This window comes from Lithobates pipiens, unplaced genomic scaffold (genome assembly GCF_037356315.1).
Source record: "Lithobates pipiens isolate NorthernLeopardFrog02 unplaced genomic scaffold, aLitPip1_a1.2 Scaffold_8, whole genome shotgun sequence".
Classification (NCBI taxonomy): Eukaryota; Metazoa; Chordata; class Amphibia; order Anura; family Ranidae; genus Lithobates; species Lithobates pipiens.
Window position 1 is genome coordinate 286,104,601 of NW_027507903.1, and position 15,475 is coordinate 286,120,075.

The window sequence follows — 15,475 nt, forward strand, 5'->3', positions numbered from 1 at the left end:
TGGCTCTACCATTGCCAACATGCTTTGAAAAAACTAGCTGTAGGGCGGTTTCTGGCTTTAATACTTTGAGACACTGTGCTGTAACAAGTATTCAGAATAGCAAACCAGAGTTTCCAATCTGAATACTTCCAGGTAAGTAACAAAGTAAAGCCTCGTACGCACTACTAGATTCAGCAAGACCGCAAAGAAAATATAGTGAGAGGTGAGCAAAAGCTCAAGAAAAGAGAAAAAAAAAAAAAAAAAAAAAAAAAAAAAGGAAGAAGAGGCTGCTTGGCAATGCAGGCACCATAATGCAGTGTGGCAGTATTTAGAGACACAATGAAGGGATGATCATACATCTCAGCATCCCATGCTCCAACACATAATACTTACTTCGCTGGTAAAATAACAGACACATCGTAGTCTGTAGGAGTGAGCTTTCGCACCTCTGAATACACTCGAGCCTTAAATCCTGGCAAGTAGGAATTTCCTCCAGTAAGGATGATGTTCTTATAAAAATGAGGGTGCATTTCTATTATGGAAAAGAAAAAATGGAAAACAAATATGTTTCTTTAAGTAATACAAAAGTGGATTAAAATTACAGAAAATTTTGTACTAAAAACCTAATTTCATGGGGTGGCACAGACCACTGGGTATACTGTATGCCTTGCCACCTAGGAGACTGGGCAGCAAGCAGTAGAAGGCTCAGTTCCTCCTACAGAGCCTATCCCTGTGCACAAGAAGTTTAAATAGCCAGCTGGCAAACGGAAGTTCTGCTAATCACGTGCTATCGATAAATTAGGCCTATTGCTTATTACACAAAAAAAAAAACATGAAAGCCTCCATCTGACTACAACAGTTTAACTACAATGAGGGCCAATATCGGTGGATCATTAAAAATCAATAGACAGGCTGACCTGCAGAAAGTGGGTTGTGCAGTCCTATAAACCTGTATGCTAATGAAAAATGTGTTTGAAGCAAACAAAAGCCTGCCAACACAGGCTCCTAAGGACTATATAAATATTAACAGAAACACGATGGATTTAATTATCACTTTGATTATATCAAGAGGGTGTAAAACCAAATTTGATTTTACACATCGCTCAAAAGTTGTAAATTATACATTTTACCAATTACCCTAATTTATATATGTAAAGGCTCAAAAAAGTACCCAAAAACCCAATATAATAGCAAGTCTATAGCATCCATTATACATCCAAATATAGTAGCACAGTTTCTATTGCTATATAGTCCTTTTGGCATGCAAGCCTTTCTGATACATGGGGAACTGTCATCACTAAATGAGTTCATAATTAACGTAATTAAAATATATACAGGATTAAAAATGTAAAAATCCATGCAAAATGTTTATGCCCTTGGACAAAACAACATTAATCATGGATAAGTCACTGAGCAAGCTTCATATTCATAAAAAAAAGTAACCCACAGAGTGACCATTAACATACAGTAATACCCATCATACAAATTGCAATAAATGGGTACTGATCAGTCCTCAGTGCAATGGAACAAACTTGGAACTTAACCAGTTTTGCTGGAATCATGCAAGCTGTCTCAGGCAAGTTTTTAATTTTTTTAGCATACTAATATGTTCTAATTAGTAATCAACAACGTGGTAGATCTATATATTACATGTGAACTAACTAGAAGGAAAGGGGAAATATAAAAAAAAAAAAAAAAGAATAAAAAAAAAAAGTGCCTATTCTTTTAATTACTGGTAGCTTCCTAATGGAGACGGACATTAAAAAACGCACACTAACCTTCAGGAAGATTGTTAATGGAGTGCACAATGGCTTCTGGAATACCCATTTCTTGAATTCCTATATCAGACGGGTGGAACAGTATCTCTGGTACTGCAAATCGTTCATTAGTTAGACGAAGTATCTGCTCCCCAGCTGTTGGCTTTCCACTGAACACCATCTCCTCCCTTGGCTGTTGAAAGATCACATCACTCAGTAAAATGTCTTGCTATGATTTCAAAGCAAGTAGATCAAAACACCTATAGTCCCCAAATGTAAAGAAATCCTGATCAAACTGCAATCAGATGAAGACTGGTACAAAATGTTTATTTGAAAGTGATTATAATGAAAGGTCCAACTAAGAAACTGATATCAGCAGATCTAATGAGACAAGGAGGACAGAAATCACGATGGTAAATATTTAATTTCTGAAATACGACTGTTGACCTGACAGCCAGGCAATCTGCATCATATGAAAGTCAGCATTGACTTCTCCAATGTTTGTGTTATGAAGGGTTTCCATCAAATAATCCTCAGGAATTATAGACTACTGTATGAAATAAAACTATAATAGATTAATTTAGCTAATCTTTAGAGGGCTATTAACCAGTTCCTATTTAAAAGGGTGACTGTTCTAATTGGAGCGGATATTTAAAGAGGAAGCAACAGAAAGTAAAATGTACCAGCTTCTTTATTTTATATTGTTGGTAGTGTTTGTTCACTGCACAACTGAACCAATAGGTCTAAAAAAAAAAAAAAAAAAATAATAAAAAAAGAAGAAGAAGGTCTAAAAACGGTCTATAGCCCTACATTTGTTGAATTCCGCAAAGTCTCTTATGTCCACCTTGTGGGGGCAAAGTTCTGTTCCCTCAGCAGCCCAATGGCTTCGGAAGGTTGATGACATATGCCACTTGGAAGCGTTTACACATATTGCCAGAAATTCAATCACTCAAGATATAGGCCTGTTGGTTCGAGTTAATAATAACTTCTGTTTTTTATATGGAGAGAACTGCAGGTTCCTAGGATTCTAAAGCCTGGCACACACAAAGATTATCGGATGAATGATCGTCTGTTTTTTTTGTCGTGTTCTAGTCTCATATCGAAAATGGTTACTAAAAGTTACACAAAAATTCTTGTACAACAGAAGACAACTTCGGGAGTGATGTGACGTTTTAGATTGTAAAGTATTCTGAGCTATTGGCTACTGGCTATGAACTTCCTTATTCTAGTCCGGTCGTACGCCATCACGTTCAAATCCGTCGTATTTTGGTGTGCTTGTGTGTGGCCAAGTCCGTTCGGAAAGTCAGTCGGAACTCCGCTGAAAAAGTCAGTCAGGAAGACCCTCAGACCTAGTCTGTTGAAAAGTCTGGTCGAGTGTATGCGGCATAAGGAATCTTGTTTGCGGTCCCATACTTTTAAAGATGAACATCTGTAGGGGCCGAAAATGTAAACCCACTCATTGTACTGCCGGGATTGCCGAGGTTAGTAATCCTAATGTTTACATTGTCTTATTGAGCATGATTGATTGGCCTGCAAGGCTTTCATCTCCTCTTGGATTCTTTGTACCTTCTCCCTGGGTAGAAACTTTGTTGTGCTGAGTCTAGTACGTACCCCAAGTATATTATTTGCCAAGTTAGGTTTGGGTTGGATTTTTCTATGTTCACCAACCAACCTAGATTTTCTAGGAATGCCTGTGTGTACTTCAGGTTCTCTAGTAATTTCACGGAAGAGATTGCAAAGAGTATAAGATCGTCTAGATAGGCGATGATGAATATGCCCTTGACTCGAAGTGTCGCCAGGGCTTCCGCCAACATTTTTGTAAAAATTTGGGGCAAAGAGGATAGGCCGAAGGGTATAGCCCGAAATTGAAGGTGCATGGTTTCCTTCTTCATTCTTATTGCTAATCTCAACATTTTTGGGCAAGTCTATCAGGATGTGCAAGTATGCATCCTTTAGATCCAGGGAAGCCATATAGCAGTTTGGAGGTAATAGAGCCTTTACTGAATATATGGAGTCCATCCTGAATCTTTTGTAGATTATAGCTAGATTGAGAGGTTTGAGGTTGAGTATTGGCCTGACCTTTCTCAAGGGTTTTTGTACCCCAAATATGTGAGAGTAGAAGTCCTGACCCCTTTCTTCCATTGGTACTTTGGTGATGACTTTCTGTTTTCTTAGTTTTTATGTCCTTCATTAATCCTCTGGCCTTTTCTTTGTTTTTCAGGAGTTCGTGATGTAAAACCTGTTTGGGGGTGATCTTGAGAACCCCAGGTGATACCAGTTTCCTATTGTTCTCAATATGATCCGATTGGAGGATAGCTTTTTTTCCATTGTGAGAGGAAGGCCCCTCAGTCTTCCTCCCACCGTGACTGGCTTGTTGCTGGCTGGTTCGGGAGCACAAAAAATTGCCCCTCCTTTGCCCTTCCCTCTCTGTACCAAGGTCTTTTTTGGTTTTCGCCCTTGGGTGCTCTAAAGCGGGATCATGGGTCCCCTCTTTGCCTCTTTTTATTTTGTTGTGGCTGTCCCCAGGCTGGTTTAAACTTCAGCAGAAATGCTTTTTTCTTGTCCGCCGTGCGATCCTGCACTTTCTCCAACCTTGGTCCAAATAGCAAGTCCTCTGTAAATGGGATCCCGCAAAGTTTGGCTTTAGACACACAGTCCCCCTGCCATGTCTTTAGCCACAGGGATCTTCTTGCGGAGTTGGATAAGACAGAGGATCTGGCTGCCATCTGTACCAATTCCACTGATGCATCTGCGCTATATGCAATGCCTCGAAGGAGCATGGGGAAAGAGGATAGAATCTGCTCTTTTGCAGTTCCCTCCTCAATGTGGGCCTATATCCGAGTCAGACAAAACTCTACGTTTTGGGCCACTAAAGTTACTGCCATAGCTGTTTTTAGGCTTCCCACCGTGGAGTCCCATGACTTCTTTAAGAGGAAGTCCATCCTCATATCCATTGGACAGGACCCCCATGTCCTCAAAGGCCAAGTCTGTGTGCCTCAAGACTTGGGAGAAAGCAGAGTCTAGTTCTGGGGTCTTATTCCAAAGGGTTGCCGGATCATCTGTAAATGGAAACCTTTTTTTTTTCAAAAAAAAGGTTTCCTTTATGGGTCCTCCCATTCTTTTATTGCCTCTACTAAAATGTCATGGACTGTAACTATTTATTTTTTCCTCTTCTCCTAGGCCTTCATACATTTGCTCACGTAGAGATAGGGGTTTCTTTTCTGTTTGCATACCTAGTGTAGTATAAATGGCCACCCAAGAGATTGTCCACCTCTTTCAGTGACAGTTTGTACCTGGATGGCTTTCTGGAATCCCCTTCTAGAGTTTCTCCCTCTGATTCTTGGGAGCAGAAGGCTGCTGTCTGGCTCCTCCTCAGCCTCTTCCCTGGAGACTACTGGAGGGCCTGCACTAGTGGATGGTAATACTACCCTGCTGTGTTGAAAGAAGAGCAGTCTGAAGCTGCAATGTTTGAAATCCTTAAAAAAAAAAAAAAAAAAAAAAAAAGTGTAGTGATACAGGAGGGGCACCTCCTCTTAGAGCTATGAGGGGATCTGGGGTTGTCAGTTTTGTTCTGAAAGATATAAAAACCCACAGGTATTATAGAATTACTTTACACCCCCCCCCCCCCCAGTAAACGGCAGCCTTTTTGCACGTGGGCTTGCCTCACCAGGGGCACCATGAACGGCCTTAGCAATTGTAATTTAATCTCAGCCCACGTTTACATTGGACCATGACATTGACATGTCAAATCTCCTCCTACTGCTGGCATCGGCACTATCCAAATCAGTGTACCGCCGACTTTGGGGGCGTTTTCAATAGACATCCGCGCAGATGTTGCTGAAATCACTCCCGAAGTCGGACTGACATGCAGGTTTGAAATCGTGCAAGTTCACCCGCATCAATATAAGCCTAGGCTAAAATATGGCTGTTCTGTGAAGCCCTCAGGATTGTTAGAGAACCTTAGTGAACAAACAGCATCATGAAGGCCAAGGAACCTACCAGACAGGTCAGGAATAAGGTTGTGAAGTTTAAAGCACTGTTAGGTATATATAAAAAAAAGAAAAAGAAAAATTATTAATAAATATATATCCCAAGCTTTGAACATTTCATGGAGCACTGTTCAATCCATCATCCGAAAAAGGAAAGAGTATGGCACAAGTGAAAACCTACCAAGACATGGCCAATCACAAAAACCGACAGGCCGGGCAAGGAAAGCATTAATCAGAGAAGCAGCAAAGAGGCCCATGGTAACTCTGGAGGAGCTTCGGAAATCCACAGCTCAGGTGGGAGAATCTGTCCACAGGACAACTATTAGTTGTTCACTCCAAAAATTTGGCCTTTATGGAAGAGTGTCAAGAAGAAAGCCATTGTTGAAAGAAAGCCATAATAAGTCAGTTTGCGAGAAGCCATGTGGGGGACACAAACATGTGGGAAGAAGGTACTCTGGTCACAATACCAAAATTTAACTTTTTGGCCTAAAAGCAAGATGCTATGTGTCACGGAAAACAAACACTGCACATCACCCTGAACACACCATTCCCACCGTGAAATATGGTGGTGGCAGCATCGGGTTGTGGGGATGCTTTTCTTCAGCAGGGACAGGGAAGCTGGTCAGAGTTGATGGGGAGATGGATGGAGCCAAATACATGGCAATCGTAGAAGAAAACTTGCTCGAGTCTGCAAAAGACTTAAGACTGGAGCGGAGGTTCACCTTCCAGCAGGACAACAACCCTAAACACACAACCAAACCTACAATGGAATAGTTTAGATCAAATCATATTCATATGTTAGAATGGCCCAGTCAAAGTCCAGACCTAAATCCAATTGAGAATATGTGGCAAGACTTGAAAATTGCTGTTCAGACGCGCTCCATCCGATCTGACAAATCTTGAGCCATTTTGCAAAGAAGAATGGGCAAAAATGTCACTCTAGATGTGCAAAGCTGGTAGAGACATATCTAAAAAAGACTTGCAGCTGTAATTGCAGCAAAAGGTGGTTCTACAAAGTATTGACTCAGGGGGGCTGAATACAAATGCATGCCACATTTTTCACATATTTGTAAAAAAAAAAATAAAAAAAAATTTAAAACCCATTTATCATCTTCCTTCCACTACACAATTATGTGCTACTGTGTTGTTCTATCACATAAAATCACAATAATATACATTTACGTTTTTGGTTGTAACAAGACAACATGTGAAAAATGTCAAGGGGTATGAATACTTTTTCCAAGACACTGTAGCCATTCTTTAGACAAAGTTCACAAAGGCTTCAGCTTCTGAAGTATAACTGTAGTGTTAACAGAAGGCTTTTACAAAGCATTTGCTGAGTTTTCAACAAGCTTAGATGCGCAACACAAGCTGCTAGTATTGCTTGAAGCTTATTAGCAGCTATTTTAGAGTGAAAGTTAGTACTCGGTGCTTCCCATCTAAATGCGACATGCCTCTTAACCACTTGCCGACCAGCGCACGCCGATGTACGTCGGCAGAATGGCACGGGCAGGCAAATGGGCGTACCTGTACGTCCCTTTAAATTTGCCGCCCTGCCATCGGGAGAGCGTCGCCGGCGGCGCGCTCCTGCGCTGGTCGGGACCCCCCGTGAGTCCAGTCGCGGGACCCGCTGGTCGGGACCCCCCGTGAGTCCGGTCGCGGGACCCGCAGACTCGATCGCCGCAGGCATACCCGCGATCGTCTCACGGAGCGGCCGAATGAAGAAATGCCGTTGTAAACAGCATTTCTCCATTCTGTCTAGCAACTAGTGACGCTGATCTCTGCTCCATGCGATTGGAGCAGAGATCAGTGTTCACTAAATTAAAGCCCAACCCCCCCACAGTAACACACCCCTAGGAACACTTAACCCCTACACTGCCACCCACTGGTTAACCCTTTCACTGCCAGTGTCATTTACACAGGAATCACTGCATTTATATAGCAGTGATTACTGTATAAATGACAATGGTGTCAAAAATGTCCGATGTGTCCGCCACAATAAAAATCGCTGATTGCCGCCATTACTAGTAAAAAAATAAATAAAAAATTATTGATAAAAATGCCATAAAACTATCCCTATTTTGGAAACGCTATAACTTTTGCGCAAAGCAATCAATCGCTTATTGCGATTTTTTTTACCAAAAATATGTAGAATACGTATCGGCCTAAACTGAGGGAAAAAAAATGTTTTTTTTAATATATTTTTGGGGGATATTTATTATAACAAAAAGTAAAAAATAATGCGTTTTTTCAAAATTGTCGCTCTATTTATGTCTATAAAAAAAAAAAAAAAAAAAAAAAAATAAAGCGCAGAGGTGATCAAATACCACCAAAAGAAAGCTCTATTTGTGGGAAAAAAAAGGACGTCAATTTTGTTTGGGAGCCCCGTCGCATGACCGAACAATTGTCAGTTAAAGCGACGCAGTGCCGAATCGCAAAAAGTGGTCTGGTCTTTGACCAGCAAAATGGTCCGGTCTGTAAGTGGTTAATTTTGGCGCTGCATGTGTACATGTGTAGGGCATACAGCCAGTCAGGACTGCATGCCCTAGTTTAGGTGGGCAGCAAGGGGGTGGTAAAGCCACAGCTAAACTACTTGCTTTTAGTGCTCCCTGTGGGAATAAGCTCTAAATGCTTCTAGAAAGCTACTTTAAGCTTACTATCAAAACGCTGCTTACACCCGTTTCATGTGGGCTTTAGCTTGTATAAAAGCAGAGTAAAAAGCAAGCTTTGAGCAGCTCTCTAACCCCTGAGCTTCCGTTAGGAAATGTTATACACCGATCTTAATGAGAATGCTGATTGTCACTTTAAACAAGGTACTAGCAGGCTTTCCACTAGATTCAAGTCATGCTGAAGCCTGCTTGCAGCTTGTTTAATGTAGCAATCAGCATGCCTATTATAATTTGTGTTTAACATTTACAAACTGGAGATGAATGGTAATTTAACCACCTGCCCACTAGCCGCCGTCATACTACAGCAGGTTGGCACGATCCCGAACCAGCCTCTCAACCTTTTCAACACAGAGGAACCCTTGAAATAGTTCTCCGGTCTCGGGGAACCCCTGCTAAAAACACTTGATACATTAGTGTGATGGTCAGTGGGAGGAATGGTCCTTACACTTGTGGTCATTGGGAAGAATAACATCCTTACAGATGGCTAAAAAGATCAATTTGGCGTCAGTGGGAACTTATCTGAGAGGCAGAAATTGCCCAATGCTGAAGGGACCCCTAGCAACCTCTGGAGGAACCCTGGTTGAGAATCACTGCCATGAACAGTCGTAGCTGTACGTTGGCTCCTTTAAGCGGGATATCAGGCGTGTGCACGCACAAGCCCGCTGCACTGCAGGGGTGCCAAAGTTTATGACTGGCGGTCACGATGACCACCAGCCGTGAGCAATCATGGGCACGAGAGGCAGAACAGGGATGTGTGTGTGTGTGTGTGTGTGTGTGTGTGTGTGTGTGTGTGTGTGTGTGTGCGTGTGTGTGTGTGTGTGTGTATATATGAACACACAAATCCCTGTTCTGTGAGGAGATGCATATCGTGAGTTCCTAATAACTACGAACCATGATCTGTCATTCCTATAGTCCATCCCCTCCCGCTACAGTTAGAACACACAGTCAGGGGACACAGTTAACCCCTTGATCGCCCCCTAGTGTTAACCCCTTCCCTGCCAGTGAAATTTATACAGTAATCAGTGCATTTTTATAGCACTGATCGCTGTATAATTGTCAATCGTTCCAAAAACGTATCAAAAAAGTGTCTGCCATAATGTCGCAAGTCATGATAAAAATCTCAGATCGCCACCATTACTAGTAAAAAATAAAAATATATTTTTATTATAAATGCCATAAATCTATCCCCCATTTTGTACTAAAAAGAATAGTAGAAGAATACATATTGGCCTAAATTGACAAAAAATAAAAAATAAAATGGGATATTATATCAAAGTGTACAAAATAGTTTTTTTTTTTTTTCCAAAACGGACGCTTTTTTTTGTTTATAGTGAAAAAAAAAAAAAAAAAAAAAAAAAAAAAACAAAAAACAAAAAACAAACACACGCCGCAGAGATGATCAAATAACACCAAAAGAAATCTTTATATGTGGGGGAAATAAAAGGACGTAAATTTTCTCTGGTACAGCGTTGCGACACCACGCAATTGTCAGTTAAAGCAACAGTGCCATATCGCAAAAAATGGCCTGGTCATTGAGAAACCAAATCTTCTGGGGCTGAAGTGGTTAAAAGCTTCAACAAAGCTTGCTGAAAGCTCTGCAAATTCTTTATAAAACGCTTGCTCTTCACACTGCACTTAGCAGCTAAAGTCTGTGTGAAACATGACTGATAGTAATAGGAAACCACAGTGATGGGTCTCAAGAACAATATACCTTAATATACCCTTTCTTGATTGTGCTGAAGTCTGGAAGTACGTAATCCACCATCAGAGAATTCTCTTCTCCTTTCAATCTGTAAAACACAATATTTTTGTCAGTTCTGTCAGTCTCAGCAGATAAAATGCAATCTTTTTCTCAGAATACATACTTTGCAGCCTCCATGTCTTTATAGAAATCAGCAGCCACGTAGCAGACATCTTCTTTCACTTGATTAATAACGTGTGTCTCATCCATTACATGTAACTGTCTGCAGAAATAAACATTTACAACCAATAAGCAGAATATTGTTGTATCACCAAGGCTTGCACGCAAACCTTTACAATATATGGGATCGAGGGAAGTATAAATGGGTCATGCTGGTCCTCAATTATGAAATAATCTTAACAATACAAGTTATCTAGTTTTATATCAATCTGGTTGAAGACACTCAATAACGTATTTAAAACACAGAGCACCGTTAAGCGGTTGTAAACCCTTACATAGTGAAGTGACTGGACTCAGTTGATACACAGATTAAACAAATCCTCCTACACAAATTGTATTAGTTTATCTGCAGCTCTATTTCCCCTACATCCATTCAAAGTGCAATTTACACAGGATCTATCAGCTCTGGAAAACAGTGGGTGGAGAGCTGAAGTTATGCTCAGTGGAGGAGAGCTTCACAAAAGGCACAGGAACAGAGCTGAGGCCATCAATCAGCTGGAGATCCCCCGTGAACTTTTCTTGGGGTCAGGAAAACTTGTCAGATGTGATTCATGCAGCTAGCAGAGGAAGTAAGCAGCAGACAAAAATTACACTTCCTGCTCTGGATTGAGAAAAATAAACACCATAGAGGGATATGCTGTGTTCATATTTCATGTCTGAGGTTTACAACCACTTTAATTAACCACTTTCAGACCGGACCAATTTGCTGGTCAAAGACCAGACCATTTTTTGCGATTCGGCACTGCGTCGCTTTAACTGACAATTGCGCGGTCGTGCGGAGGTGGCTCCCAAACAAAATTGACGTCCTTTTTTTCCTACAAATAGAGCTTTCTTTTGGTGGTATTTGATCACCCCTGCGGTTTTTAATTTTTGCGCTATAAACAAAAATAGAGCGACAATTTTTTTTAAAAAACGCATTATTTTTTACTTTTTGTTATAATAAATATCCCCCAAAAATATATAAAAAAAAACATTTTTTTCCCTCAGTTTAGGCCGATACGTAGTCTTCTACATATTTTTGGTTAAAAAAATTGCAATAAGCGATTATTGATTGGTTTGCGCAAAAGTTATAGCGTTTACAAAATAGGGATAGTTTTATAGCATTTTTATTAATAATTTTTTTTTTTTTTTTTTTACTAGTAATGGCGGCGATCAGCGATTTTTATTGTGACTGCGACATTGTGGGGGACCCATCGGACATTTTTGACACATTTTTGGGACCATTGTCATTTATACAGTAATCACTGCTATATAAATGCAGTGATTCCTGTGTAAATGACACTGGCAGTGAAGGGGTTAACCAGTGGGTGGCAGTGTAGGGGTTAAGTGTTCCTAGGGGTGTGTTACTAACTGTGGGGGGGTTGGGCTTTCATTTAGTGAACACCGATCTCTGCTCCAATCACATGGAGCAGAGATCAGCGTCACTAGTTGCTAGGCAGAATGGAGAAATGCTGTTTACAACGGCATTTCTTCATTTGGCCGCTCCGTGAGACGATCGCGGGTATGCCCGCGGCGATCGAGTCTGCGGGTCCCGCGACCGGACTCACGGAGGTCCCAACCAGCGCGGGAGCGCGCCCCCGATGGCAGGGCGGCAAATTTAAAGGGACGTACATGTACGCCCATTTGCCTGCCCGTGCCATTCTGTCGACGTACCTCGTCGTGCGCTGGTCGGCAAGTGGTTAAGGACCACTTTGTCTATAGGCGATTTTTGTGTGTGTAGAAAAAGGGAGTGGCACACTTCCAATGTAACATGTTATATGTTTTACCCATTGTAGTAACAAAATCACTAAGGCTGAGTAGAAGATGCACCAATGACACTGGTGTCACAAAACACTGGGGGGAAATATTTACTAAAATTGGTGCAGCTGTGCATAGTAAACAATTACCTTGTTCAATTAAGCTTTGACAATAAGCCCAGGTTCACATTAAGGGCTGGTTTGAAATAGTGTGTGTTTAGCTGAACTCGCACAGTTTCAAACTGGCAATGCAGTCCGACTTCAGGGGCGATTTGACAGACATCGGTGCAGGTTCATGCACAGAGGTCTATTCAAATTGCCCCCAAAGTAGCCAAAAGTAGTACAGGAACTACATTTGGGACTTGGTGCAGAGCTGCAAAGTCGGCGGGGCACTGATTCAGACGGTGCTGTTGCTGCCAATAGCCAGAGATTTGACATGTCAAATCGCATGTCCAAACAGCCAATATGAACGTGGGCTAAAACCTAGAAGCTGGTTGGTTACCGTGCAGATACACCAGAATCTGTGTGCACTAGTTTTACTGATTCTCCCTCTATGGGTTATAAAAGGGGAACACAGAAGCTGCTTGCCCTATAATCTGAAATTCTAAAAAAGGACCCCCTCTGAACAGAGCAGGCAGACAGGAAGGGGTCATTTAACTCTCTGAATTATGTATGCAAATTTTAGCTTGTGCTATTGAGTTCTGTAATGGTTGTTTTCAACAGAGTGACTAAGAATAGTCTGTTAAAACACATGAAAACAGCCTTAAAGCTTCATCTTCTGGCTATAAAAGTATTGCATATTTATTTGCAATATTCCAAATATATTACACTTGTATTAAAAAAAAAAAAAAGTCCAGGTTTGTGATACTAAAGCAAAAAAATAAATAAATAGAAAAAGCAATCAGGTTTTTGGTTGTGATTTTCCCCAAAAAAACATTTGGTTTCTATAGGCAAAATCAGCTTGTAGGTTTCTTTGAACTATACCCCCAGTGTTCCTTTCCTCTAATATTTATAGCAGTAGTGGACAAGCAATACACAGAATTCAGGTCAAGAATACACTTTTGTTGTGGCAGAAAAAGGTGTGCAGAGAAACATAAAACATATGCAAGATTTTCATTTTCAGTGCATTTACCTGTATGAGATGATCTCCTTTAGATGGTTTGTTAACAGCTTACCACCAACATTGATTCTAAAAAATAAAACAGTGGGGGAAAAAAAAAAAAGCTAAGTATTGCTGACCTACTGCTGCCAAAATGTGATGCTTAAGCTAATATACAAATGTATGTGCTATGCCAGGTCTTGTACAGCAACAGTCACAAGATGCCATTTCTTTCCAAATGATTGTGCCAAGTCACTCCAACAACCCACCTTATTATTCCTTCTTGTTTCTTCTTGCTTCGGCAGTACGGTACGATGTGTGTGAATGAATAGCCACTGTCCACGATGATGCAGCACAATTCTGATGGGTTGTCATGGAAGTATCTGTGTGCACTGAGAGCCCCGGCTTCAATGGAAGTCAAAAACTTAATTAAAATACTTTACCTAAAGCAAAGCAGAAGACTAAATATGAGAAGATACTCACGGTTCACTCTTAGAGCTGCCTGAAACTGATATTCTTCAAACAAAATCTCATTCATTGACTCTTGAATTGAACTGAAGTTAAAATATGGCTCGGTGATGATGATGCTCGTTTCTCCAAAGTCTACCTATTCAGGACAACATATATTAAAGTTAATCACTACTAAAAATAAAACAAGAAAATAATGCTTATACAAACTAGATCCCAATACTACACACATACACATTACCAGCACTGCTTACAGGAACCCAGTAAGCTGCATCACAGCTACAACATGCCTGTGGCCTAAAAAAAACTATTCATAATTCTATGGATACATTTTTTTTAAATGCCCCACAAGATAAAAAAAGGTAACTGTGACTGGAAACCAGAATCCCTCGGAGAGGTTGTTTCAGCTACCCGTGTACCTCCCTCCTATGTCTAAGTCACCCTGTGTCTATTAAAGGCACAGGGTGACCGAGAAACCCATTCTGATCCTGATCTGTACTAAATCAGACTCCCTGTACAACCACACTGAGAAAAATGTATATATTAGTATATGAGTTATATGTTGTCTCATACTATAGTGTGCTCTCTGCTGGGTCGTTTGGGGTGTGGCTGTATTACATTGTTTTATTGTGTCTGTCTACCTTGAGAGAAAAGTATTATGGGATGTGCATGTGTATTTGCTATGAGGAGGGAGTGGAATTCCTCCAACAGCTCTCCCTGCTGATTGGACAGTCTACCCCACCCTGAATGCAAAGAGGTAAATTGTCCCGAGTGTTACCTGTGTTTCAATAAACAGTTCATGTTCAGCAGCCAAAACAAGTACTGTATAGTTCTTGATTGTCAGCGGTTGGAATATCTGATATCTATATTCAGACTGGAGGAGGCAGTATATGACAAAAGCACTCAAGTGGGACATTTTGTTACAGTAACTTACCTGGAACATTTCCTTTCCAAAAAGATAATCCCATACTTGTCTTTGGACATCCCAGTTCACTAAATAACCCTGTTATCACAAATAACAATTTTGTTACTGACTGAAGCATATAGAACACAGTTCAACTGTATATAGTAAAATTAACAACCTACCATCAACAACTGTTATAAATCACAGAAACTCCATATGTGGCATTTAATTTCATCAAAGACCCAGATTTAAACAGAAAGGCGATTTATTAAAAAGTAAAACCAGATGGGTTCTACTTCCTCTTTATTCTCCTGTAAAGTAAAAGCATAATGGGCTAGTATGCATCGCCCGCAATGTCCCTACTGGTGGAAGCATCCATCTTTGCCCCTCTTCCTTCCAGGGCCGCAGGCTCTGGCTGACTGGCGGGAGCCGCCATTCACGGCACACGCTGGGGAAGAAATGGCACTGAGGGCTGTTTCTTCACTGTGCAAGCGCCGATGACATCGGTGCACTACAAGGCAAACTATGAACGCGAAACATATTGGATTTATTTGTCTCGATTCTTTCGCCAGGGGGACTAAACGAACTAGGAGGTGCGGACGAGCCACTACTCAGACCATCCCCTCTGTGCCGACGTACGTCTCTGTGAGCTCTCGCAAGGACCCGCAAGATCTCCGCTCATTCTATAGTTGCCTGACTGTTTACATTTTGTTCAGTGTGCATAGGAGACACGCAGACCTGGGATGAACATGGCCCCCCCACTTAAGACCATAATCCAGCCGAAGACAGCTGTACCTAGGGACTTGGACGAGACTGATTCTGGACATAGGGACAAGTTGTGAGACCTTTCCAACATCTACTTGGAGCTATCCAAATAACTTAGTATTCCCACATTTGTCCTATAGGATCTATTAGCCAGTCCATAGCTGCTAGTGCTAGCTGGACAATCTAGG

At 41.1% G+C, this 15,475-nt stretch overlaps 1 protein-coding gene across 1 annotated transcript in view; it reads right to left on the minus strand.

The window, feature by feature from the left end:
- ACTR6 (actin related protein 6) overlaps window positions 1-15,475 on the minus strand; it is a 34,855-nt gene that overhangs the window by 4,999 nt on the left and 14,381 nt on the right. The window contains exons 3-10 of the mRNA XM_077472295.1: window positions 14,553-14,621; window positions 13,634-13,757; window positions 13,420-13,555; window positions 13,184-13,240; window positions 10,260-10,358; window positions 10,106-10,184; window positions 1,758-1,929; window positions 373-511 (exon numbers count right to left, since the gene is read on the minus strand). Coding sequence (XP_077328421.1) covers window positions 373-511; window positions 1,758-1,929; window positions 10,106-10,184; window positions 10,260-10,358; window positions 13,184-13,240; window positions 13,420-13,555; window positions 13,634-13,757; window positions 14,553-14,621 — 875 coding nt within the window. The remainder of the gene's footprint in view (window positions 1-372; window positions 512-1,757; window positions 1,930-10,105; window positions 10,185-10,259; window positions 10,359-13,183; window positions 13,241-13,419; window positions 13,556-13,633; window positions 13,758-14,552; window positions 14,622-15,475) is intronic.